This window comes from Solanum dulcamara, chromosome 6, assembly GCF_947179165.1.
Source record: "Solanum dulcamara chromosome 6, daSolDulc1.2, whole genome shotgun sequence".
NCBI lineage: Eukaryota > Viridiplantae > Streptophyta > Magnoliopsida > Solanales > Solanaceae > Solanum > Solanum dulcamara.
This window is the reverse complement of record NC_077242.1, coordinates 72,520,155-72,547,492: the sequence shown is the minus strand read 5'-3', so window position 1 is coordinate 72,547,492 and position 27,338 is coordinate 72,520,155. Positions and strand designations below refer to the sequence as shown.

Here is a 27,338-nt window from a genome sequence, read left to right as displayed (position 1 = left end):
CCCTTTGTTCACGTGCAATGTTTTAGGTTTTTGTTTGCTTTCTCCACCACTCAATGCACAAGTCATTTTCTTCTATATAACATCATCAATCTTTGCACCAAATTCTTTACCCTATCCTAATTTCCTCCCAACAACCAAAAAATAAAAATAAAAATGGAGTCATCAAAGACCAAAATAACAACTCTTTTTTTCATCTTCATGCTTCTCATTTCTTCATTTTCTCCTATTCTTGGATGTGGCCATTGCAAAAAACACAAGAAAAAGCCCATTATAACTAGTCCACCACCACCACCAACAGAGGGTACTACTACTTGCCCAATTGATACTATTAAGCTTGGGGCTTGTGTTGATCTTCTTGGTGGGCTTGTTCATGTTGGGCTTGGTAATCCTGTTGTTAATGAATGTTGTCCAATTATTGAAGGGCTTGTGGAAATTGAAGCTGCTGTTTGTCTTTGTACAACTCTTAAGCTTAAGCTTTTGAATCTTAACCTTTATGTACCTTTGGCACTTCAATTGCTTCTTACTTGTGGCAAGACTCCACCTCCTGGCTACACTTGCTCTTTGTAGAATTTTTGAGTTAGTATGTACTAATTTCTTGTACTCCTTTTGAGGTGGAAATAGTGTTTACTGGCTACTTTTGGGTCTTGTTTTTTTTTTAAGAATAGTTATTGTTACAAAGATATGGGTAGATTTTGAGTTAAGCGTGCAATTTCTTGTTCTACTTTTAAGGTAGAAATAGAGTTTTATGGTGACTTTTCGTTCCTGTCTTTGGAAAATAATAGTTAGAGCTCTTTGTAGAGTTTGAGTTAGGTATGCAATTTTTTGTACTTTTTTTATCGTTACGTAGAAATAACGTTTATTGACCACTTTTCAATCTTGTCTTTGAAGAATAGTTCTTGTCATGAAAGTCTTTGTAGATTTTTAGGTTAAGTATGCAACATTTTGCTCTTCTTTTACGGTAGAAATAATGCTTTATAGTCATTTTCGATCTTGTCTTTGAAAAATAACCGCCATAAAGCAATTTGTAGATTTTGAGTTTAGTATGCAAATTCTTGTACTTCTTTTAAGGTAGAAATAATGTTTTCTAGCCACTTTTTAGTCTTGTCTTTAAAAAATAGCCGCCAAGCAATTTGTTGATTTTGAGTTTAGTATGCAAATACTTGGACTCTTTTTAAAGTAGAAATAACTTTTTCTAACCACTTTTCAATCTTATCTCTAAGAAATAGTCATTGACATAAAGTTTTAAATTCTATTTGTGGAACTTTCTAATAATGTTCTAAAGTTTTGCTTATGAAATTTGAAACTCTATAATAGTGACTATTTTTTTTTTAACTATATAGACTAAAAAGTGATTATGTGTGAGTTCTAACCACATTTTATCTTTGTTGCTCCAGCTTGCATTATAAATTCAATTTAGCTTATCTTGTTTTTGGTAAGTCAATGAAACATTTAAATTGTAAACTAATAATGGTAAAGTAGTTCATGCCAAAAAAAAAAAAGAAGTTGTCAGGAGGAGTTTAGTCGGGTATTTTATTTAAATTTCATAGTGAAAAAACCCAATTATAATTTATTCCGATTTTTTTGGTAATTATCCGAATTCTCTCTTTTTTTCAAATTTCTGATGCATACAAATGATGCTGATACATCGCGATTTGATACATAAATCCTTTTCATGATACATTGCTGGTTGATACAAAACAAAGATTGTAATATCAATAAAACTTATGAATCACCTTATAACACTTAATATATCATAAAAACAACAAAAATAGCAGTAAAATTTATGTTTTACTGATACATTTTGTGTTTGGTTTGTATCAACTAGCGATGTATCATGAAAAAGACTTATGTATCAAATCGCGATGTATCAGCATCATTCCTATGTATCAGAAGAGGAATTTTTGAAATTTTTACAAATGGTAGAGAATAATTGAAAATATAGGAATATAAAGTGTGTAATTTGATAATTTTTCCTTAATTGTATCCTTTTGTCAAAAATGAAAAAAAAAAAAGAAGAAATAAAATGCAAATAGGGTAAACCATCTTTTTTAGTATATAGTTCCACTTATATTGTAATTTGACTGAGTACGAAGCTTATATAAAAAGATAGATTTTAGAGATTTACAGTTTAAACATGTTGAAATTTATAATAATATTAACAATTAATTTTAGGACAGTGTAAGTAATAAAGTTCAATTTTTTAATACTAGGAATTTTTAGAGAAGTGCTTAAGCTAATTTTAGTCATAAATTATTCTTTAATTGCAGGTTGAAAGCTAAGATTTTGGAGGATTGTATGGATTAATTCAACATAAGAGGATCTCTGATTTCTTTTACTTTCCCAACATCAACAAACTTTTATCTTGTGTATTGTTACTGGTGTTAATTTTTGTCTTTTGTAGAACAATAATTAGTTTATATTTTTTTTTTTATCGAGAATTTATCGAAAATTATTTTTCTATCTAATAAAAAATAAAAATAAAATCTACACATCTTGATTTTACTATTTCTAGATCTCATTTGTTAAATTACATTGCTATGTAATTTTAAAATATTATAGTGTTATGGTGCACTTGGTATGGAGGGATACGATTTTCAAAAAGTGTTTTTCAATTTTATTATTTTTGATTGATTATAATATTTTGAAAAATACTATTTTTAGAAAAAATAAATTCTCTCAAAATGAAAAAAAATGTCATTTCTAATAAAAATAGTGAAAATTAAATTAAATTATGTCATTTCAAGTCCATTGTCGACCCTACCCACCCAACCCTCACCCTACCATCCCTCCGCCCCCACCCTCGACCCCCCACTCCTTATCCCATTTTTTTATAGTATTTTGCTAGTTTATATATAAATAGTTTTAAGATAATATTCTTTTACTTATTTATCAACTATTAGAAAAAATAAGTAAGTTTCTTATTTGTTTTCTGTAGAAAATATTTCCCCTCTGTACCAAACACAATAGCGGAAGATAGTTGTTAGAGCATCGGTGGAGCCAGAATTTTTAATAAGAAAATTCAAAATCTGAAAAAATGGATTAATAAACTAGTCAAAGGAGGTTTGACATCTAATATATATATATATATATATATATATATAAATATTGTAACTATGTATAAATAAGATATTTTTTTACGAAAAATGTTCTGATGAATTCCTGACTCTAACATGGCTTCGCCCTTATATTAGAGAATGGTTAGAAGATTATTACATTCTCTTATCTTTAATTAGATAATCCTGGTTTGATTCTCGAATATAAACAAAATATATTTTTTAAAGAGATTTACACAATATAAATTTAAATTAATCGTACCTCTAATAAAAATATCATATAATCGTTGTGGGCTGTGTGAGGTTTGAGGCGCCGTCCACTTGCTTTTAGACAATTTGAAAATACACGTTTTAGTTATTTTCATCAATCTTCAATGTCTAAACATTTGTCTTGAATTCTTTTAAAGGTTCGCTAGGTCAGGTGAGATAAAATTATAATAAAAAATTATATAAAATGATGTTGAAATTTTGTTTGAATAAGTAATTTGAATTTTTGAGGTATAATTTTTTTTCATAAATAAAAAATCTCATAAAATTGTGAAATTATCAAAATTGCATCAATTCTTTATACAATTTTACCAAATAACAAAAGTTCATAATAAAAATATAGATCTATCACAAAGTTATTCTAAAAACAAATTACAACATTTATCGATAGAATTTTACTTCAATTAAAAAATTAAATTGATATCAGCTGTAGTGTGCTACTCTCTAATAAAATTGAACATGGTTAGTAGTAACTATATATCATATTCATATTCTGTGAATATTTCATCGCTCCTTTGATATTCTTGCAAAAATGAATTTTTCTTTACAAAATATAAATTTGTATGAGTCAATATTTGCATTTGAAAAATGTGAAATTATGATATGAAATCGCATATCCAAATAGTAATTTCAATATGCGACATCTCATGATTTCAGATCACTAAATAAAATCGCATGTATTAAATTTATCTCATAATTTTGAGATAAAATTACATGTCAAAATACCTAGTAAATTAACATATTTCTTACTACAAATATTAACAACCCTTGAAGCAACATAAACAAAGACGTAAATTTGTCCCTTGAGAATTAATATGCAAAAAATGGAACTAATGGATGAGTTTAGATTAAACCTCCATAGAGACAATATCAAACTTCTTCTTGTCCTTTCCTTGAATACTTGATAACATTTTATTAAAAGTTGAGGTGTTCAATTGAACTAATGAAGTCGACTGCTTTGTCATGAATCCAAATTGATTCTCAAAAATGTACACCCCCTCATCAGTCTCAACTCCACCGCTCTCTCCTAATTTTTTATAGTGCGACTTAACAACTTGACCCCTGTAATTATTATAGATTTAAATATCATTTTTGTTTTTGTACAATAAAATTATTGTACTCCACCTTCATGCTTTTGACATTTTATCTGTCTTACAAATGACATTAAGAAAATCAATTAACCACTCCATATCTGTCATGTCTGTGCTCTTTCAAAACTCCATAGCAAGAATAGTGTGCTGAACCTTCTCAACCCTATTCCGCCTATAGTATTCAAAATTCTAATGTCTCTCAGAGTACTCCAAATCACTCAGCACAATATTTTTGTCCTTCTTGGTTCAAAAGAGTATGGAAGTAAGTTAGTTATTGCTTAATGAGAGTCACTTCCGCCAATACCTTGTCCTCCTCCTCTTTGACTCACTCTACTTGATCTAGGTCTCTGGCGTTCATCTCTCTCGCTTTCGCGAGCATGTACAATTTCTTATATCCACCTTTGTCCTAACTCAGTATATAATCATTCGAAGGCTAACGTCTTTGCTTTATTAACCGCTAACTTAGCCTATGACTTTATCGCCTTATATTTCTTTATTCATTCACTCCTCCTCCTCCTCCTTTAATTCTACCAACTTTGTATTGACCTCCTTCTTTACTTTCATTTTACCTTGAACTTCACCATGAAAGAAAAGTCAACAAAGGTTGTTAAGTAAAGTCAAATTCAAAGAAGGAAAAAATAAACAGAAAAAGAAAGGCTGCAGAAAAGGAAATTTCAGGCCAAGAAATTTTCTAGTATAATTGGGTTTTCCTTTTCCTAAAAGGAAATCGCAAAGTTTTCATATATTTGGCTAGTCCTTTTTCTTATAGGAAAAGGTTTATGACTCTATAAATATAAGCTCATTCCTTCTAACATATGAGCATTCACAATGTAGTCCCAAGGGCTTTGAGAGTTTTGTGTAGGAGAGAGAGAGTAAGAATGTTATACCCCGCACTTTTGCACATTCGGAAAGAGAAAAAAAGTATTTTTGGGCTTGTAAGGAATGATGTTGTGAATTATTTTATTTATTTTAATTAGTACCGGTGTGATATTCATGGAAAAAAAATTGATGTGAAAATACGGAGGAAGGCCGAGGGTTAAATTGGAAATTTTAAAAACTAGTTTGTGAACTACTAAATGGGGCTTAGAGTTTGGGCTCCAAAAGAATAATAATAATAATGGTAAGGAAAGTTGAGGCCCAAAGGCCATGGTTAGCCCAAGCCCATGAAAAAAATAGTCCATGTGATAACTAATTAGGAGGGTCCAATATATATATATATATATATATATCTTATATCTTCTATCTCAAAGAACATTCAAGAAAAATCAAAGTCATCAAAAGAGAGAAAGAGAGCTAAGTCATCTTCCAAGAGAAGAAGAGATCGAAGCTAGAAAAAAAAAGAGAAAAAATTCCTAGTTCTTCAACTTTGATCCAAAAATCTTGTCTTCTTGAATTCTTATCAAGTTTGAGGCTCTCTTCAACGTGGCATAATTAATTAAGCGAGAAAACTACTTTTGTGGCAAGTCGAAAATTGAAATAAAGGTAAGAATTCTATCTTTTTATGTTATGGAAGAAGTCTATGTGTTGTAGCTAGTGGAATTAAGTGAAAATCATGTAATTGTGATGTATGTGGGTGTGTGTGGCCATGTGGTGTGATGGTTGGGAGAAGAGGAATTGAACTTTATTTAGCTTGTTAGTTGTGTCGTTATGGCGGTTATGGTGTAATTAAAAGTTGAACGATTCGAGACGGCCTTGAAATTGATTACAAGTTGTTATAGGAAATTATGTGATTTTAGTATAGTTTTATGAAATCATGGAAGTGGAATTTTACTATGGGAATTATTGTTATTCTTAATGAATTTGGAAGAAGACAATGCAATTTGGTAGTTTCGTTGTGTTCGTAGAAGTTTTGGGTGGATTATGATTTTGGTGGAATTTTTGGTACAGTGTATGGAATAATGTTAATTTCTTTCGAATTATGTTTAAATGGTCTAGAGCTAGTAAATGAATATGAAATGTTGGTATTAGTTTGAAAGTGTGAAGTTGGAGTGGAAATTGTGGCCTTATGTAACAAAAAGAAAGAAGAGAAAGAAGAAAGAAGAAGAAGAAGAAGAGAGACTATTAATGTATTTTTGTAGTGATTGTTGATGTTGTCGGTATTGTTGTGGTTGTTGTTGTTGATATTTCGGCCGAGTTAGATTCTCGGGGATGTTGAATTTATAGAGGAGGTGCTGCCCAAATTTTTGTAGAGTTTGGAGAAAACGGGAGTTGAGTTGGAGTGAGCGAAAGAAGCGGATAAGTTATGTAAAACTCTTCCTTTTCTTCTTTTGGCATATTCTAAGTGTAGTAGGTTGTAATTTGAGTCTCGAAAAAAATTCTGCTCATAGGAATCCGAGCTTGAATTTCCTATAAATCCATCCAGTGAAATTGAATTCAAAAACTCTTATATGTTGGAAAAAAAACATGCAAATATCCATAGCCTCTACTTATGAGACCAGATCATCCTACAACCTTGATAGATGACTCCGTAAAGTCAAATGTTTGAAATTCTCATACGCCACCTCGGCTTGGTCGGAGGTAGGCCCACTACCTCCGAAACTCATCTAGTTTGTCCTACTTAGTCTATTCTGGTATAATATAAGGGGATAACTTTTGCCTGTGATTTTTCCTATTAAAAAATAATGTCATAATCGTCCTCTTATGTTCTAATACCCATTTTGGGACTGTAAATATAATTTCAGAAATGCTTGATATATATATGTTGCATTAGTTTCTCACTACTCTGCTCGTGCATACCACTATGACTTCGTTCATCGGAATCCGGGTCGGCTTTGCAATCGTGCGCCCTATAATGTATTCGGCAGTATGATGTGTTACAGGTCCCGAGACCTCGCCATAGGGTCGGGTACCATTTACGGTGTTATGATGTGATATGACATATGATATGTTCTGATGATATGACATGTTGTGATAATATGATGTGTTCGAAGTTTGTACGGAGATTTGAAACCTTTCGGAGTATGATGTGTTGTGGTACCAGCGTCAGGGTGGTTACCACGTTTCCGAGCCTTATGCATGATTTATATTTGCATTATGTACATATATTTTTAGTACAGATTTTGATGTCATGGTTTGGTATGTGCTCCTGGTACCTTTCCTTTCAGTTACGATCTATACTCTTTATGTTTGTGCTTTACATACTCAGTACAAAGTTCGTACTGACCCCCTTTCTTCGGGAGGCTGCGTTTATGCCCGCAGGTACAGACGTTCAGGATTCCTCAGCGTAGGCTACACACCTTCTGCTACCACAGAGTGCTCCTTTGACTCGGAGCCTGCATTTTGGTATATGGCTTTTCTGTGTACATGCTTCTGTATATTTGATCGTTTGGGTACGGCAGGGCCCTGTCCCATCATATACTTTCGTTATGTTCTGTAGAGACCTATAGACATAGGTGTGGGTCATAGGTCGTGTATGTTCATTCGTGTGTGATTTGTGTCTTAATGCGGCCCTTTTTTGTTATAACGGCCAAAACGGCCCATATGTTTGTATATATGCACGTATCCGGTGACGCGCCCTTCGTCGCTCCTTTTTGGTTTGATATGTTATTTTCTGCACGCGCGGCTACTGAAATTAAGGATAGCCTGCTATTCTGATTGAGACAAAAATTTAATTGGAATTTTTTTGTAATATGACAATTTGGTATGTATGCTCATTTGGGTGTCCTAATAGGGAACCAGTCGCGGCCCACGGGGCTGGGTCGTGACAAAGAATACAAATAGAGTTATACATCAAGATAAATATTGTATTCTTGAGTGTCCTCTTTAGTAGTTGTTCTTTTTACAAGAGAGGAGTGTTAATTGTTGTTTTCTCCTTGTATTTGAGAGCGGTGTACTCCATATCATAATAGTAAAAATCCTTCTACCCCGTGGTTTTTCCCCTCTATTTGTTTGAGGGTTTCCACGTAAAATTCTCGTGTCCAATTTATTTTCATTATTTATCATCATATCAAACTTTAGTTGTGGTGCTTCCTCCCTCCAACACACCATTCCACCAATTCCCTCTATGACTACCAATGTTGCCCCTTGACATCCCTAGCACATCCTCTATGAAGTCGATTGCTTTGCCATGAATTCAAATTGATTCTAAAAAATGTACACCCCCTCATCAATCTCAACTCCACCGCTCTCTCCTAAAATTTTATAGTGCGACATAATAATTGACCCCTGTAATTGTTACAGATTTAAATATCATCTTTATTTTTATACAATAAAATTATTGTACTCCACCTTCATGCTTTTGACATTTTATCTGTCTTACAAATGACATTAAGAAAATCAGTTAACCACTTCATATCTGTCATGTCTGTGCTCTTTCAAAACTCCATAGCAAGAATAGAGTGCTGAACCTTCTCAACCCTATTCCACCTATAGTATTCAAACTTCTTATGTCTCTCAGAGTGCTCCAAATCACCCAGCACAATATTTTTGTCCTTCTTCGTTCAAAAGAGTATGGAAGTAAGTTTGTTATTGCTTAATGAGAGTCACTTCCGCCAATACCTTGTCTTCCTCCTCCTTGACTCATTCTACTCGATCTAGGTCTCTGGCGTTCATCTCACTCGCCTTCGCGAACATGTACAATTTCTTATATCCACCTTTGTCCTAGCTCAATATATAATCGTTCGAAGGCTAACGTCTTTGCTTTATTAACCGTTAACTTAGCCTATGACTTTGCCGCCTTATATTTTCTTTATTCATTCACTCCTCCTCCTTTAATTCTACCAACTTTGTATTGGCTGCCTTCTTTACTTTCATTTTACCTTGAACTTCACCATTCCTCCAATTTCCTCTATGACTACCAATGTTGCCCCTTGACATTCCTAGCACATCTCTAGTTGCTTCTCTACTGCAATTAATTTTTTTATTCCACATTCTTTTTGCATTCTCACTACTCTTTCAAGCCCCCATCGTCATCAAATTCTCCCTCATAACCCAAGAGAGGACAGAGATCAAGCCACCTAATTTAATCTTTGGTCAGTCATATAAATTCTTTTTCCTCCTCTCTCGCTTAATCTCCAAGTCCATTATCAAAAAATTATGTTGAGTAGTAAAGTTAGGTGAAACAATGTTGATTTTTTAAAAATGTCGACAACAACGAACATGTGAGAATGGGGTGGACAATAATGATTAAGGTTATATATATATATATATATATAGTAAAACCTCGATAAAGTAATATTCGATAAAGTAATAATTTTGCTAAATGGATATTTTTCTCCGGTCTCGACTTGAGCCAGTTATATTAAAATAATATTCTCGCTAAATGTATTAGATAATAATTAAAAATAAAGTATTAAAGACCCCCCAAAAATATAAAGTAATAATTACTAGAATACATTTAGTTTTTTCCTTTTATAGTTAACATAAAATCTCTTCATATTCTATATACATGAATACAATTAGAAACATTAAATTTCACTAAATTCGTTTAACTTTTCTATATTTAAATAATAAATATGCAAAGACTACGCTTTTTAGTTTCCTAGATTTAAACTTTTGAAATTCTTAATTCAAATATTTTTTTCTTTCTTATGGCATATACTGCAAAATATTCTCTAAAATAATAAATATTTTATGCATTTATCGATAAAATAATAATCTCGCTAAATGAATATTTTTTTCCGATTCTAAACATATTCATTTATAGAGGTTTTACTCTCTCTATATATATTATAAAATTACTTAATTTCGTTATGTTATTTAATTTTTTTATGGCACTATAAAAAGTAATATATGAATCGAGATATAGCTAGTTAGAGCTATTTATCGTATTAAAAATGTTTATATATCCAACATATGTTCCTTGTTCCTACAGAGCCAGAAATCTAGTGAGTCAGTATACTATTCATCATGTTCAATACTTCCCACATGAACAATGTGTAACAAACTTGTTGAATTTTCCCAATATTCCTAAGTTCCACGAAAACGACCCCCACAGTCCACCATTGTTGAATTAAACCACACTTTCCTCCATTATTATTCTTTATATCTCAGCCTCCTATAAAACAAATTTAAGTATAATAAAAGAAACTCTCTTCTCTTTCTTAGTTCCTCCTCCAAAAATCAATGGCAGCTCAAGATCGAAACAATCCCCTCTTCTCTCCTTACAAGATGGGCAAATTCAATCTCTCACACAGGTCTGTATGTTTTCTTTTCATTGTTCATTTTTATTATCGAAAAGGGTATCAATATATTTATATATATTGGATCGAAGATTTTAGTAGTTCAATTGATTAACTATTTAAACTTTCAAGATTCTCCATCTTCTAATCTCTTTCCGTATCATATGATAAAAATCTCAAAGACTATTAACATGGGGAAGTTCTATTATAGTTAAATAATTTTGTGACGATTTTACCCTTGAGATGGGATCATATTTACGGTTGCCTAACAAGAACATTGCTCGAGCATTTTTCAATTTCAATCTTAAGATTGTGAGTGTCGAATCACTAAAAGGTGGGCTGTAGGGGGATTTTAAAAAATATATTTACGATTTTTGAAACGTGGCAGGATAGTATTGGCTCCGATGACAAGGTGCAGAGCACTGAATAATATTCCTCTGGCGGCGTTAGGGGAGTATTACGAGCAGAGAGCGACGGCCGGTGGATTTCTGATCACTGAAGGAACTATGATATCTCCGACTTCAGCTGGGTAAGTTTTTGTAAATTTGATTACATTTTAGGGGCTTTTTCGGTAGAATAATATTCAATTATTGCTAACTCGTGGGTCCCTCTTTACACTATTAAAAAAAGTTTTAAAAAGTTTGAAGCACGAGTAACTTCTTGAAACGTGTAAAGTCATTAATTTAATTCATTAGTGGAATTTTGTGGGGTCCTGTAGTGGAGGAAAGTCGAGATTTAAAGTTTATGTAATTTGTTTTAAAAAAAATTAAATTAATTTATTATAATAATTTAATTCACAATTAATATATAAGTGTTTAATGAAATTTATAAATTTCAATATATATATATATATATAAGGTTTGAGTAGAAGTTATTGAGTTGTTGGAAATTTATACTTAAAATTTTGGATCCGCCTAATTATGTGATCATGTTTAATTGGATATTTAATTAATAAAAAAGAAATATTTTTAAAATTTATGGTTTAAAAGAAGTTGTAGATATTTGTGTGAATATAAATTATCATTTGAAATTAAAAATAATTTATTTTTAATAAAGAAAATATAACATTTTTTGTTAATAGACTAAAAAGAAAAGTATGAAACACAAATTGATACGAATAGAGCAATTTTTTTTTTTAGAAAAAGAATATTGTATATATGTTGAGAATTTGTGATTACATAAAAGGTCATGCTCTAATGAATTACAATTTTTTTGCAATTTAAAAATAAATACTAAAAGGAAAGAATTTTGCTTCTCAAATAGTATGATATCATTCTTCCTGAGATGAAAGGGAGTATTGTAGGGTTAAATTTACTAGTACAATACCATAAATGGAGTTTGAAGGATTTAATAAGAATAAGAGGAAGGGAGAGGAGGAGGCTAGACCTCTAGCTCTGGACATAAAATGCGACAATATATTGTCTACTTGCTAATCTTGTACTTTAATTTTTGGCGTTCAAATCTTTCTATCTAGGGTCATGTAATCACTAAGTTGCAAATGTGTCATGTTTTGTTTAATTACCTCTCTCAATTTTTTTTTCGGGCCTAACTCTATCTCTCCTAACTCCTGCTACAACCAACCTCTCACACCTCCTTAATGACACATCCATGAACCTCTGCTTCACATATTCGAATCATTTGAGTCTCGCTTTATCCATCATGGAGCTAGTCACTCCACCTCGCCCCATATAACTTCCTTCCTAATGTATGGTGTGTTTCCCATATATATTTTTTAACACTTAGTGATATGTTTTTATTTTCATTCGATTATTTTTAAGCTTAATTATATAGTTAGGTGTAAACACCTGATGCAAATCTGTATTTACCGTCTAAAGGATCATTATATCAAATTGGTTTCTTCAGATGTTTTTTCTTGATAATATCATGTTCTTTTTCTTCTTCCAGGTTTCCACACGTGCCAGGGATTTTCACAAAGGAGCAAGTAGAGGCATGGAAGAAAATTGTTGATGTAGTGCATGCAAAGGGTTCTGTCATATTTTGTCAGCTGTGGCATGTTGGTCGTGCATCTCATGAAGGTAAAAAAGTTGTTGCATTTACACTAAATTAGGATCATGAATGTTCAATATTGTCTAGATGCATTGTAACTAGTTCGGTAACTGTACTGGTTGGAGGTAGAAGGTACTCGGTGAAATAATTGAGGTATGTGCAAGCTAGTTTAGACATCAGTATTATAAAGAAAAATATTGTCTAGGTGTATTATAAAGAAAAATATTGTCTAGCTGTATTTACGGGAGGTAGAAGGTACTAAGTGAAATAGTCGAGGTGTGAAGTTAGTTTGGACACCACTATTATAATGAAAAATAGTCTATATGCATTAGTGGGAGGTAAAAGATACTCGATGAAATAATCGAGGTGTGTGCAAGCTCGTCTAATCAACACCATTATAAAGAAAAATAGTCTATATGCATTGGTGGGAGGTAAAAGTACAAGTTAGTCCAAACATCATCATATAAAGAAGAATATTTTCATATGCATTGCTTTTTCTCTCATTTTATTCTCTTCTTTTCTAAGACCCAACTTTTGTAACTGTTCCCTCATTATGAAAATGCAATACTGCATGTTCATTCCTCTCTTTATCACCATTTCTCTTTGACAATATATACGAAGAAGTTAATCGTTTCAAACTATGTTGCTCCGATTCTTCAAAAGTGTTATTGCACCGGTGTTAGATCCTCTAAAATATGCATCAGTCGATATTTTTGAGAGTTCGAACAACATAGGTTTCAAAGGAGTTATCTAACTAAGCTCATGTTTGTTTATCACTTCATTAGTGTATCAACCTGATGGAGCTGCACCAATCTCATCTACTGATAAGCCTATATCAAAGAGGTGGAGAATACTAATGCCTGATGGAACTCATGGGATTTATCCAAAACCAAGAGCAATAGGAACCTATGAGATCTCACAAGTGGTTGAAGATTATCACAGGGCGGCCTTAAATGCTATTGAAGCAGGTTAGCTCATTCATTCTATATGTTAATCATGTACTAACAGACATTTCAGTTTGAAATCCTATGACATTTTTTTCATTGTGCAAGTATTCAAGTTCATACTGTTGAGTTCTTTATGCTCAGAAAAAGGTTAACCAAAACAGAACCTTCATTTCATCCCATAAAGTAAGGGTCGTTTGGTAGAGTGTATGCGAATAGCACTGAATAGGATGTATTACTAATGCTGACATTAGTTATGCTAGGATTATTTCTTATCCTCTATTTGGTTTGGTTTATAAAGGGCAATTTTATCTTTAACTACATTTATCCATCTATCAATAACGCTTGTATTACTAGTACCATGGTTTGCTATGTCTTATGTATATACCTATAATACTGAAGAAAAGCTTAGAGAAAGTCATCAGCAGACCTTCATGGTAAAATAGAGATTTGTTCTGGCAGATACTGTGTTGTTGCTAATTCCTTTTTGCCTTTTTTTTTTCTTTCTATTTTTGGTTCATTATGCTGTGTTAGTCTAATCACCTGAATATTTCATAAATGTACAGGTTTCGATGGTATTGAAATCCATGGAGCTCACGGGTACTTGATCGACCAATTCTTGAAAGATGGGATCAATGACCGGACAGATGAGTATGGTGGATCACTTGCCAACCGGTGCAAATTCATAACACAGGTGGTTCAAGCAGTCGTCACAGCAATAGGAGCTGATCGTGTAGGTGTGAGAGTTTCACCAGCAATAGATCATCTTGATGCCATGGACTCTAATCCACTCAGCCTAGGCTTAGCAGTTGTTGAAAGACTAAACAAAATCCAACTCCATTCTGGTTCCAAGCTTGCCTATCTTCATGTAACACAGCCACGATATGTAGCATATGGGCAAACTGAAGCAGGAAGACTTGGAAGTGAAGAGGAGGAGGCGCGTTTAATGAGGACTTTGAGAAATTCGTATCAGGGGACGTTCATTTGCAGTGGTGGATACACTAGGGAGCTAGGAATCGAGGCTGTGGCACAAGGTGATACTGATCTCGTGTCATATGGTCGTCTTTTCATCTCTAATCCTGATTTGGTTACGAGATTCAAGCTAAACGCACCTCTAAATAAGTATAATAGGAAGACATTCTATACTCAAGATCCAATTGTGGGATACACAGATTACCTTTTCCTTCAAGGAAATGGAAGCAACGCACCTTTATCGCGTCTGTGAGAAGAGCAGTTGGATTTTGTATGAACTGTGAAGCCTGATTTTGTTGGGCAATTTATTTACTTGGTAGAAGTATGTATTCTTAAGTTGTATATGCATCTCTGTTTGGTATATGCTCTTTTAGAGCCTAGTACCAGCCAAGCCGCCTCAATTCGCCAACAAGAGTCGGTTATGGAATAGTCTTTTAGTTGGCTTTCTCGTTCTCAAGGACTTTACGGTGATGAAGGTGAATTTTATGAAGAAATTTGTACTATTAAAACATTATTTATCACTCATGAGAATGCTCTAAAATTAGTATTCTTGTTAAGCATTGGAGTACTGTTCTTATCTTCTCCTTTAGTTCTTTGGTCCTTTGTTACTTTTATTTTCTGTTTTTGCCTTTGAAAGAATTTTATGATTTTACGACACATGATGAAACGATTTTATTCAAATTATTACTATTAAATTAGCAATGTAACAATGGACGAACTCCATAAAGGATAAGAATGTGGTGTACTGAATGAGACTACTCCTCTTTTAATTATACGTCTTCGAGCCCTAAGTCTAGAAAATTAAAAAGTGCTATACTCGAATGAGCCCTATCCGGAGGGTATAACTCCACAACATCTTTGGTCAAAATTACTAAAACTATGCTATTGATATATTGGAGAAGCAAAAGGTACTTTGACTACAACAATACCAAAATTTTATTAAGAGAACAACTTTTTTGAACCTAAAAGAACTTAATCAAGACAACACAACTACTACTACTATTAGTGCATAAAAGTAACAACAAAAAACTAAAGTAAACTTCTAATCAAAGAGACTAAAATTAAAATCTTCTTCATCAGACTCTTCCACCTTCTCAACTTTCTTTTCCTCTTTCTTCTCTTCAACTTGTCCATCAACATTAGCATTATTATTTGTACAACCACCAACACATCCAAAAGACATAGAAGAAGTAGTAGTAGTAGTAGAAGCCAATCTTTGTTTGGCAGCAGCAATTAACTCATTAATATCTTTGCCTTCTACTTGTGACAATAATAGTTCAATTTTCACATCATCAATGTCAGCACCAACAGAATTCAAGATTTTCTTTAAATCATTGGCTGATGGGGTAGAGTTTCCACCCAATTGAGCCAACAAATAAGCTGCTATCACCTTCATATTGAATTAAAAGTTTAAAGATTCTTGAAAATAGAGACTTTTTTTCCTTCTTTTTGGAACTATAAGAAATATGTGTCCTTCTAAAGGGTATATATAGGCACTATGGTGAGGAGATTGTTGTAACAAGTCCAATTTAACTTGGAATAGGTAGACATAATTAATACCATTTTTTATTTGGATTATGGAATATGATTCCTACTACTAGTAGGATTGGGAAAGGGAAAAGGAAAACGAAAATCTGAAATCCAACGTTGACAAGGAAATACCTATGATTCCAACTACTATTAGGACTAGGAGAGACATTGACTAAAGTAAAAATTATGAATTTTCTTTTTCTATTACTATCTAAATTCGGAATACACGTTGGATAGGATCCTTTTGAAGGCAACGCTTTTTCTTTGTCCAAGGCTCAAAATCGAAATCTCTAGTTAAGGAAGAGCGTTTATGTGGAGTTCTTCCATTGTATGTAGCACCAATGCAGCAATTCTTCTGCCCCAGTCCAAACCCTTTAACAATCGCCCTCATATGTTTTAACTATCCAAAGATAGACAGTATAAAATGAGGGCCTACCATAAAAAGTAAAATCAAGTTGAAAAATAAGAGAACATATCTGCAGCTGTAATACTGAAATGCCCATAAGTTGAGGATTAAAATAACTTTATGAAAGAAATGCTGAGTTCACGATTCATCTCTCCATAGGAATTCATAAAACCTCTATATATCTCTAAAGGGGAACTAGACTGGGTCTCTCTGTATGAAAAATACACCTCGAATCTTTTTATAGATGGGCATGTATCTGCAACAACCAAACTAATCTCAGCCATACCACCACCACCCCCCATCACCTCCTGAAACCTAAACCTGCAAATCATAAACATTTGAAAAACGAAAACTTGTTCCTGAATTGAGCTATATATATGGTACATATACTCTATCAAGGGATTCCTGAACTACCTGCCTGCTAACTCATAAGAATACGAATCATCACGACGAACCACTTAAGGTCGGACTGCCTGGTAGGAACCTAATACGATTACACTGTTTCAACTTTGTGAGACCTTCTTGTGCCTTCCCACGCAGAAGATCCACGTATACCGCAGTAAGAATAGCTTCAGGACGTTGAGGTTTTGTCGAAAGTGCATGTACCACATAAGTTTGGGCCTGTTCGATGTCTCCTTGCACAGCAGACATGGCAGCTAAGTTTGCAAAGAGAATTCCGCGGGCCTCTTCTGGCTTAACAAACACAAATGCTTGAGATTCCTCTGATGGAAAGGAATTCACAGCCGCTGATCCAACATTAGTATCTTCCGAATCCAATGTTTTCTCCTGTCTCCACATTTCAGAGTCCTCTTCACTAAATGGCAGATCAACACCCTTGCCACTGGAGATATAGGTTGACAAATGCTCTGCAGCTTCCTTTGCCCGGTTCAGCAAGCATAGAGCTTCAGCAGCATACACATTGCCAAGAAAGATGTATATTCTCGAACATTCTTGGACTTTCAAGAGAGATCTTGCAACTGCAAGAGCCTTCAGTGGATTTCCCAATTCCAGCTCTACAAAAGCCAAATCAGCCAATGCAGCTTGCTCAATCATCAGATTCTCTTTTCTACAAGTGGCTTCATACTCACTGAGAGAACTCAAGAAGGAGGCATTTTGACTGCTTGCACCCTTTTGCTCTTTCACCTCCCCATTTGCATTAACCTGACCAGATGCTGTCATGTTCAGCGCCTTAGGGTCAGCAGTTGATCCATTCTTGGATGGTACTGCTTCTCTTGTTTCACTTTCTTCCAGACCAGAAGCATGAGACTGTATGGACTTGTTACCTTTTGATTCAGAACAGTTCAACAAATGCAAAGCATTCAGAAGACACTGACGAGCAAGTGGTACCGATAACTTAGGCTGTCTATCCTTGGTCGCCAAATCTTCCTTTCCTGATAAACTTTCTTGTCCATTTCTTGATATCCCATCTTCCATAACAAGTTGCCTCCATTTCCCTTGTCCAACAACATGAACTTTAACATCAGACCTGTCAGAAGCAGCAACACCACTGGACTTGAGCAGTCCCTGCTCAAGGGCCATTAGACAACATTCTGCAACTCGTAACCATAAAAGAGGTCTATTGTAGAAAACCTGACTAGTCTTGTAGAAACAGCTTGCAGCCAGCAATGGTTTCCCACAAGCCAGGTACTGCACACCACAGTTATATGTTATGAGAAGAGACTTATCCTGTGAGATGGTTGAGAGCTTTAAAGGTCGCTCTTTCCGGAGAGATGAACTATTACTCAGAGCCTTGGCAAAGAATACAGAAGAAGTATGATGCTTGCCAAGTCGATAATATATGCAACCCAGGTTGTTGTAGTATAAGCTAGAAATTCCCGTTTCTGCCCGATTACTTGATGCCATCAAGAGCTTGATTGCTTTTCGGTGATTCCCACGAGTATATTCAAGCTGGGACTTCAAATAGAGAGCCATAGAATGATCTTTCCCCCGTGCTGTGTTCATAGCCATCTTAACTTCACGCTTAGCTGCCTTGAGATTCCTGGTGAGAAGAAGAAATTGGACCTTGCAAAGGTGCAGTTTAATCCTCATATCAGCAGTAGAGATAAATTCATCAGTCTGGTTCCTTGTTGGATCATTTGAAGATTTCAATCCAGACTGTCGTGGTAGGTTCTGCCCACCAATCTCCATGGATGATATCAAATGCAGAGCATCATCTTCAAGTCCCTCGTCTGACAATGTCCTAGACAAGGAGCCTTCGGAGGTTATCCCAGCAGAAGGTGAATCTGGATTAGCTGCATCAGGAATAGTTGAATTGCTGGGAAATGAAGTCGATTTCAAAACGGCTGAAGCTGTTGGCAGTGCGGAGTTTCCATTGTCAACTTGACTCAATAAACTATTGCTACAAAAGACCTTTTCCACATAGCTGATCACATCCTGGGAGCAAGAATCATAATTAAACTGTTTGGAACAAAGATTTAAAATAAAAAAAGTTCGCTACATAAAGTCAAAGTAAAAGAAGAGACATACTAGAACTAGAAAACAAACATGAAACTTCAACACAGATTCCACCATCCTAGGAAAAATACGGCAAAATTTCAACAATGGAAACAAAAACTAAAAACAACTATCCTTCATAAAATTAGCAATCATCATTTAGCTATAGAAATAATAAAACTACAAATGGAGCATGAACTCAACCTTTTAAATAGAACAACAATGACAGAACTCTCAAGGATTTTCTTTGGTGCTCGCATAGAAAGGGTTTGAACAAGAAGTTAAAGAAGACTTGATATACAATTCCTGTTTGCATGTGGTGGTGCATAAGAGAAAGAAAGAAACAGAAGATGTTTTGAAGGTGAACAGAATTCTGTACTGACCGTAAAATCTGATCGTTTTATGTTATCCTTTTGCTGTAGATTAGATTGGGCAATGAAGCTTAAACATTTTACAGTTCATAGAATCTTTTGTCTAGACAGTCGTCTTTTCTTTTATTCTCTCTCCATTAATCTTTTATGTAACAATAGCACCTTCTTACTCCTGACATCAATTCTACTTACCTTTTAATAAAAGAACTAGAACAACAATGACAAACTAGTCCAAACCCATTAAAGGTTGCTACTAGCTCATTTCAAAAAACTACTGCAACAGCTGCAGGAAGGTACATGACAAAACTACTGATATTAAACCATCCATCACAAACATCAAAGCCTGCAATATTTCATATAAGTGTGATAATCATAACTCAAAGTTCACCACCCCGCAATATTCTATATAAGTGTGTTAAACCATAACTCTAAGTTTACCACCTTACAATTGCCTAGCATCACTCAGGACAATATTCGAAGGAAGTTATCAAAAGGAAGAAAACAAATACAACAACTACAAATGGTATCCCAATAGAAATGATACTAGGTGAATTGATTCCATCTATTGTAGGTTAGAGACAGAGGGCTCAACACCATTATCATTACAAAAAGAAATAAAGTAGAGCAAGTGTAAATGGAAATCTCTCACAAGGATATCCGATCTTGTTTTTTTTTTAAGTTGTTCTGGGAATCTCAAGTAACATCAGCTGGCTTCAGTGAGTGAACTGAATACAAACTTTAGGAAGCAGTTCTTAACTTTCGATGTCGCATCATTGTGAACATCGGAAATCACAACATCAATGTTTCTTACATAGACCAAAATAAGGAAAGAGTAGGAGTGTGCCACCAGAAATTTTTGATTATTGCATTATGCTTTTATAAGAGACTAGGAGTGTTTATTGACTATCGCATCAAATGTACTACTCTTATTAATGGTGTTCATAAATTAATCCTTTCAATCATGTGAATTGAATTTAGAAAAGGTATTTAAGAGATTTGACATTACTACTTCTCATTATTCAAATAGTTAACATGTAGATTCTTTACCTTTTGGTATATTCCTTGTATACGGGCAGTTTGGCCATGTTTATGAATAAGAATACATTTACTTGATAAAAAAAAACTATTCAAATAATTGTTCTGTTTTTGTCATTCAAATATGTTAGTATTAGATCCGTATTACGAAAAAATAAAAAAAACGAAAAGAGAAAACCCGAACCAAACCAAGTTTCTTTTGGTTCGGTTGGTGCCATTTTTCAAAACCGAAAACCGAATGCACACCCCTAGCTCCACTAAAGTAATCCATCACTGATCATAATTACGAATGCACTTATGACTTTAACATCATCAAATTTTGACCGTTTCATCCATATTGATTTGAAGATGCATAAGATCGTCCAAGGCAATCGTAGCAGAGCCTATCAATATGAGAATTTTATGTTTCTGTCTTATCTTCTATCTAACCTTAATTGCCACAAGGAAATAAAAGGAAACTAAAGACATTTAAACTTAACCTCTATGAGTTACACACTTATTAATCAGAATTACACAATATAAAACCCTCAGACAATGAACTAAATTCAAGACCCCATAATCATCACTATTTCCTTTAATCAAAAACTTGCTGCTTCCCTCATAAATTGTTGAAAGAACATTTCAAATATAGTAAGTAAATCGTGATATTGATAAGACAGCATAAAAGATCAAAAGATGAAAAAAATATGAGAAACAAACAGTAGGGTATTTAGGACTTACAGTTGATCTTGCTGCATTTCGAGTAAGTAATGCAACATCCAGTAGTAAGAGGCAAATGCGTTTGGCTATTTCCTGTGGGTAAATTCATTAGTTAATAAGCAGATTTGGATTTTTAATATTTCAGAATCTACAGTAATGTTTACCTCATCTATTGGTTCAATGTTCTGAAACAATCGTTCCAAAATTGAAAATGCTTTTGCATGTTCATGCAAATGAAACCAGGAAACTGCCTGTATAATGCAAATGCATAAATTAGCACAAATAAATTCCATCAAAGATAATAGGCCATTTATCTGGAAAAAAAAACAGCCAAACCAATATCAACTGAACATACTAGATTGTATGTGGTCACTGAAGGGTCAAACTCATCAGCATAAACAAATTTGGAACTATGTTGAGCGGATAGCTGCCGTGGTGCACTGTTATTTCCACTAATTCCTGTCACCGCTTTGGCTCCACTATTGCTAGCAGGATCTGCCTGGTCGCCAGCAGCACAAGCAAGCTCTTCGCTTCTTTTCTAAATATTGAAAACAATTATAATGTATCACAACAAGGAGATAAGACCACTGAAGCACAGGTATAATACTATAAGAATATCTTTCTTTTTTTGATAAACAACCAAAGCAGTCAGAAAGGGAAGAAAAATAGAAGGAAGAACTGAGAAAGAACAATTTCTGAGCTACTCTATACCACACATCCAGAAAGAGAATTAACTAAGTCAAAGGCTCCCCTTACCAGCTAGATAGTAATCAAGTAAAACAGAAAATTCACATAAAAAGGGAACAGAGGTGCCACCACAAGCGTCAAGACCAATGGATGAAAATCACTCTGGGAAGAGAAACGGAAAAATAAAATGCGGAAACCCAAGTTCAGTAAAGGGCAGCATAAAGGAACACCCAAGACTTAGGCTTAGAAATGGGAATTAAGAAGTTAAAACAGGTCCAAATATGTAACCAGTAATAGTTGAAGTAGTTACATTCTTAATTTCTGTTATCTTTAATTTATAACTACTACTGGAGTCTTATGCTGATCAAAAGGAGAAATCAAGCATGTAGCTCCTCAATTACGTCAAATCCTTAAACAAAAACTTCTAGAAAAATAAATCCCTTCCGAAGGAAAATGAAAAGCAAAGGTTAGTTGATCTTTATATCTTGCTGATTTGTATCTCTATGACTGAAGAAGTTGTACAATCTATTTGGTATGCCAAACTTAAACCATGCCTTTAATAAAAAATAGTAATTTGATTCATAGGAATAGGGAAAACATTCAATAGATAGACCTGCAAGAAATTGTGTTTCAGTGCAGTTTTCATCCAACCATGTACAAGAATGAGTGACAAGAGGCAGACTTATAGTCCCGATGGCCAATTCAACTCGGAGAGAACGTTTATTCACATATTTTCTGCCAAGAACATTTTTGACACACAAACACCCCACACCCCCACCACAAACCAATTCGCAGTGTCTTAGTTTGATGCAATTCACAAGGTTCCACAATCAACAATTTACAATAAGGGTGTTCACCACTTCACTTGTATCAAGGATGGCTCCTTACCTTTAAAAGGTTTCTTGACTCATTGGGATGCACTAATGCTAACTAGAACTATTTTCTTAAGTATCTTTTTAGACTTCATGACTGTCCTAAACCGGTAGAGGTATATGCGTATATATAAAAAGAGTGAAACAAGCATAAACTTCGCTTTGTAAAAACCAAAGCATGTATAATTTTGTCCACAGGTGAACTTCTGCAGAACAAAAACAAGGCCCCTCCTTCTGCCCAGGTCATACATTATGAATAGGCTTGCTCTCGCAACAGAAAACTTCGCAGCAATAGAGATCTAAGATCAAATCTGCCTCTTGGAGCTCATAGCAAATATAGAATCATTTAAACATGCATAATAGGAGAAAACAAACAGTACCACAACAATGGCATTGGTGAACAATAAAATTACTATACCTCTATATCTCAATGATACAGCTCTACGTACCTTAGCATTATTAAGTTCATCAATCAGCTTCTTAGGATTGGAGCAACCATCTTGAAAGTTCACAGCAATTGCAATGTTATGTAGAACCTAGCACATGAGGAGCAAAGAACATATATAAAGCAATTAGAAGTGAAAGTGAAAACAACAGAACATCATCATGAAATCAAAGCAACAAGAAATATTAACAAATCCAGCGGCTTGATGACTTGACTAACATGATTATGATGCATTTAACAAAAATATCGACTATTCCTAAATCCCCAATGACTTGGGGCCAGTATGAACGATCTATATTCATTATGCTTTACTAAAAACCAATTTGCATATTTCAATGCTGACACATGCTTTGTTTTTATGTCTTGGTAAATGATTCCTAATGCAAGTGTAAGAAAAACAAATAAGTCCCAACTAATTGATATCGTCTACATAGATCGTTGGTTTGATTGTTTTTTGTTCTTAACTGATATCGCATTTGGATATCTCTACCTACACAAGGTCCTGTAAGGCACACCCTCCCCAAACCCCAGTTGTGAGATTACACTGGGTATGTTGTTGTTGTTGTAGTTGTTGTAGCTGATATCGCATGATATCTCATTTTTTGAGTCAAAATAACTTCTCACCGTGGTTTTAGGCCTAACCAGTCCCTTTTTAGTACTTTCAATCATATAATGCCATACCTCCGAACTGACGCATTTGAAGGTTTATGTAGGATATCGCCAACATACACTTACTAATGGACTCATGAGTTCCAAATGAATATCAAATACTTGACTCCCTCAAAGTGAAATTTAAACTAAACCTCCAAATTAAACATAACACCGGTGCATATCAGGTAATTGATAAATACAAGATTTCTTTCTCCAAAGACCATGCACAGATATCTAATTATCTATATTGGACTTATTGTTTTGCTCCAAAAACTAAAATCAGCAATGGCATACTAAATTTAAACTCCAACTGTAGTTAAAACTAAAGACACCTTAAGTATATCTGCTGCAGCAAGCCTTGTTCATCCCAACAACCCAAACCAGTAATTCATATTCCAATGCAAGTACTGCCTATAGTATAAAATGAGTTCAAAGATTTTGAAACGATTACCTCCACAATGCCAGTTAAGATATTCCAAAACCAACTACAACAAATCAACAGATGCCTCAGTTTCACTGAACTCATTTGACTACCCACCAATCAAAAAATCCTCAATTACCATCCCAGTATTTGACAGAAACAATCATCACCCACCAGAAAGGACATAAAACATATTTTCATTCAGCTCTATCAACTTAAGAGATGGAAGTGGGGAAAATCCACACACCGTCTATTTATGAGGCAAAAGGCTGGACCTTTGGTTATGACGCCGTTACGTTAATTAGGATAAATAAAAACAAATATAAAAAGATGTAATAGTTTAACTAGAATAATTACAATTCAAAACGATTTTGAACTAGAAAACTGCATTTTCCATAGAAAATCACGTGCAATTTGAGCTCAAAGCCATCAATTAAATTAACGACTTTGAACTAGAAAACTGCATTGTCCATCAAAAATCACGTGCAAATTGAGCTAAAAGCCATTAATTCAAAACAATTTTGAACTAGAAAACTGCATTTTCCATCGAAAGCACGTGTAAATTGAGCTCAAAGCCATCAATTCAATTCCATCGAAAATCACGCGCAAATTGAGCATAAAGCCATCAATTCAACTTTCCATTGACTTTGAACTGGAAAACTGCATTTACCATCAAAACTCACGTGCAAATTGAGCTCAAAGCCACAGTTTTCCATCGAAAGTCACGTGCAAATTGAGCTCAAAGCCATCAATTCAATTAATGACTTTGAACTACAAAACTGCATTTTCCATTAAAAAAAATCACGTGCAAATTGAGCTCAAAGCCATTAATTCAACTTTCCAGAAAACTGCATTCACCATAAAAAATCACACTCAAATCGAACTCAAAGCCACAATTTTCCATCGAGAGTCACGTGCAAATTGAGCTCGAAGCCACCAACTAACGACTTTGAACTGGAAAACTGCATTTACCATCGAAAATCACGTGCAAATTGAGCTCAGAGACATCAATTCCATTAACGACAAGAGAAAAGCACAAACTATAGATAACCATAAATCACTTACTCTGTCTCATTTAATGTGACACATTTGAATTCTCAAGAATCAAAATTCTAAACTACTATAAATCACAAAAATTAACAACTTCAAATATCTAAAACTCATATAAAAAAAAATCAATCAAAGAAAAACTTGGTTAGCTCCCGAAATCCCAAATGTACCACATAAATTGGGCTATAGAGAGTATATATACACACTAAAACAAGTTGAAAATGTATAATGATACCATATACAAAAACAAAAAAAAAAACGAACAGATTTAGTCACCTTTGGATCGCCTTCTTTTTTCTGCAACAGTTGATACAAAACTCTAACACAATCAGCATAATTCCCCGACTGAAAAAGCAAAGCTGCCTCCTTTGCTAGTCCAGAGTTAACAGACATCGCGCCGTCATCCTCCACCGCCGTCGGCGTCATCGAAGAAGGAACATCCTTGTTACTCCCTACTACCATTGACGGTCCAGACGACATCGTATCCATTTCCAATCACACAGATCCCCAAAAAAAATACAGAACTGTAACGATTCCAAAAACCCTCAGTTTTCCGGCGACGCAACTCAAATCTGAATTCCGATAACCAAAACCCTAGAATCGCGAAGTGGAACAACAGACATATACATATATATATGTATCGATCGATAGCGATTTTTAGAGAGAGAAACAGGGAGCGATTTTTCCAAATTGGGGAGAATTCGGATAGAGAGAGAGAAAATCTAGAGAGAGAGAGCGAAGGGGACTATGTTTTAACACTTCACTCTATAATATATGGAGGAAAAACTCAAAATGGTCCACTATTTTTTGACTTAAGATCAAATATAATGTATATTTCTTTTATATAATATGGAGTATTAATAGTGTATATTTTTTTATCAAAATGATACAATTTTAATTCTAATATTAATTATTATGAGTGTTTTTAAAGCATTAGATAAGATAATTTTATGTTTTTTTGCTTTAATTTTGAGTTTTAAGCTAATTCAATAGCTTTATGAGATGAGCTTTATGCGGTAATAAATAGATAGATTAGAAATATATTTCTGGATAAATGAATTGATTTGTTTTTACTGAACTTGTCAATAAATTAGTCAAATCAGTAATTAAGTTCATGAATCAATATCGTATTCAAAGTTTTAGGAATGGAGAAGATTAGATGATATTTAATGAAATAGGCATGTTTTTCACTACTTGTTATTTATTATAGTCATGCTCTGTTTCATATATGGTAGTTAGCCTTTTTATTTTTAATTCTAATTTTAGTCATCGTACGTGTTTTAAAGCATTAGAGAGATAATTTATATTGTTTTGCTTTAATAATGTTTTGGATTTTGAGCTTTAACATATTCAATAGGTTTATGAGATGATTTTTTTGTTGTAGTGAATAGATAGGTCATTAATATATTTTTTAAATAAATGAACTGATTTATTTTTGTTGGACTTATCAATAATTAAGTTTATGAAGCAGTACCACATCCAAAATTTCAAGAACAGAGAAGTTTAAATGATTTGTGATGGAATGAGCATGTTCTCAATACTCCGTTATTCTTTATATTCATACTCTGTTTTGTATCTGACAAACCTTTCACATTCAATTTTAAAGTTAATCATCATAAGTGTTTTAAAGCATTAGAAAAATAAATAGCGTTGTTTTAACATATGTTGAATTTCGAGCTTTAATGTATTCAATAACTTTATGAGATTAGTTTTACACTATGATGAATTATGTTTTGTGAACAACGGAACAAATCTTTTCTTTATTTAACTTGACTATAAATTGGTCAAATTATTAATCAAGTTCATGTGTCAGTGTTATATCCAGGATCTTAAAAAAAAAAAATCAAATGATATCTAATGGGAAGGACGTTCTCCCCAATCCATTGGTAATGTTACTTATTGTAATCATACTCAGTTTCGTATTTGATAGCTAATTTTTCACTTCTCCCAAGCATTCAAAATATTTCGCCAATTATTCTCTGTTTATTGGTTGTCGACCTTCCATCATAGGTTGATTTTGTAATAGGATTGTTTATAAGTGAAAATTTAAAGCGTGCCAAAATAGCTTTGCGATACTCTTCATTTGTGGTTTAATGGATTATCAATTATTTCTAATGCTAAAAGTTTTCTACTCGACTTTAGTATATGTACAAATTCCTGTAATAACCTTCTCTAAAACTAATATTTATGATGTTTTAAAAAGTTTATCCAATATCGTGTTCTGGTCTATCTAGAATTTATTTGTACTTTATATTACAAGAATG

General features: G+C 33.7%; 4 protein-coding genes across 5 annotated transcripts; 2 read left to right on the top strand and 2 right to left on the bottom strand.

Annotated features, from left to right (window-relative positions):
• On the top strand, positions 1-2,288 carry LOC129892776 (36.4 kDa proline-rich protein-like). 2 transcript variants are annotated; one of them, XM_055968329.1, is made up of 2 exons: positions 1-580; positions 2,268-2,288. In XM_055968329.1, the coding sequence occupies exon 1, from the start codon at positions 154-156 to the stop codon at positions 565-567; it is 414 nt and encodes a 137-aa protein (XP_055824304.1). In that variant the 5' UTR covers positions 1-153; the 3' UTR covers positions 568-580; positions 2,268-2,288. The 2 variants fall into 2 exon arrangements, with proteins under 2 accessions (XP_055824304.1, XP_055824303.1); XM_055968328.1 differs by lacking the exon at positions 2,268-2,288 and adding an exon at positions 1,395-1,417.
• Positions 2,289-10,214: 7,926 nt separating this feature from the next.
• LOC129891415 (12-oxophytodienoate reductase 3) lies at positions 10,215-15,010 on the top strand. Its single transcript, XM_055966772.1, has 5 exons — positions 10,215-10,545; positions 10,919-11,059; positions 12,436-12,566; positions 13,323-13,505; positions 14,048-15,010. Exons 1-5 carry the CDS (start codon positions 10,475-10,477, stop codon positions 14,704-14,706), a joined length of 1,185 nt encoding a protein of 394 aa, XP_055822747.1. The 5' UTR covers positions 10,215-10,474; the 3' UTR covers positions 14,707-15,010.
• Positions 15,011-15,425: 415 nt separating this feature from the next.
• On the bottom strand, positions 15,426-15,897 carry LOC129893279 (60S acidic ribosomal protein P2-like). The gene has a single exon (XM_055968786.1). It carries the CDS (start codon positions 15,847-15,849, stop codon positions 15,496-15,498), a length of 354 nt encoding a protein of 117 aa, XP_055824761.1. The 5' UTR covers positions 15,850-15,897; the 3' UTR covers positions 15,426-15,495.
• A 574-nt stretch (positions 15,898-16,471) lies between these two features.
• LOC129891414 (uncharacterized) lies at positions 16,472-25,818 on the bottom strand. The gene is made up of 6 exons (XM_055966770.1): positions 25,351-25,818; positions 22,957-23,043; positions 21,304-21,486; positions 21,113-21,199; positions 20,970-21,041; positions 16,472-18,783 (listed from the first exon to the last, which is right to left on the bottom strand). Exons 1-6 carry the CDS (start codon positions 25,561-25,563, stop codon positions 16,834-16,836), a joined length of 2,592 nt encoding a protein of 863 aa, XP_055822745.1. The 5' UTR covers positions 25,564-25,818; the 3' UTR covers positions 16,472-16,833.
• Between the last annotated feature and the right edge of the window lie 1,520 nt (positions 25,819-27,338).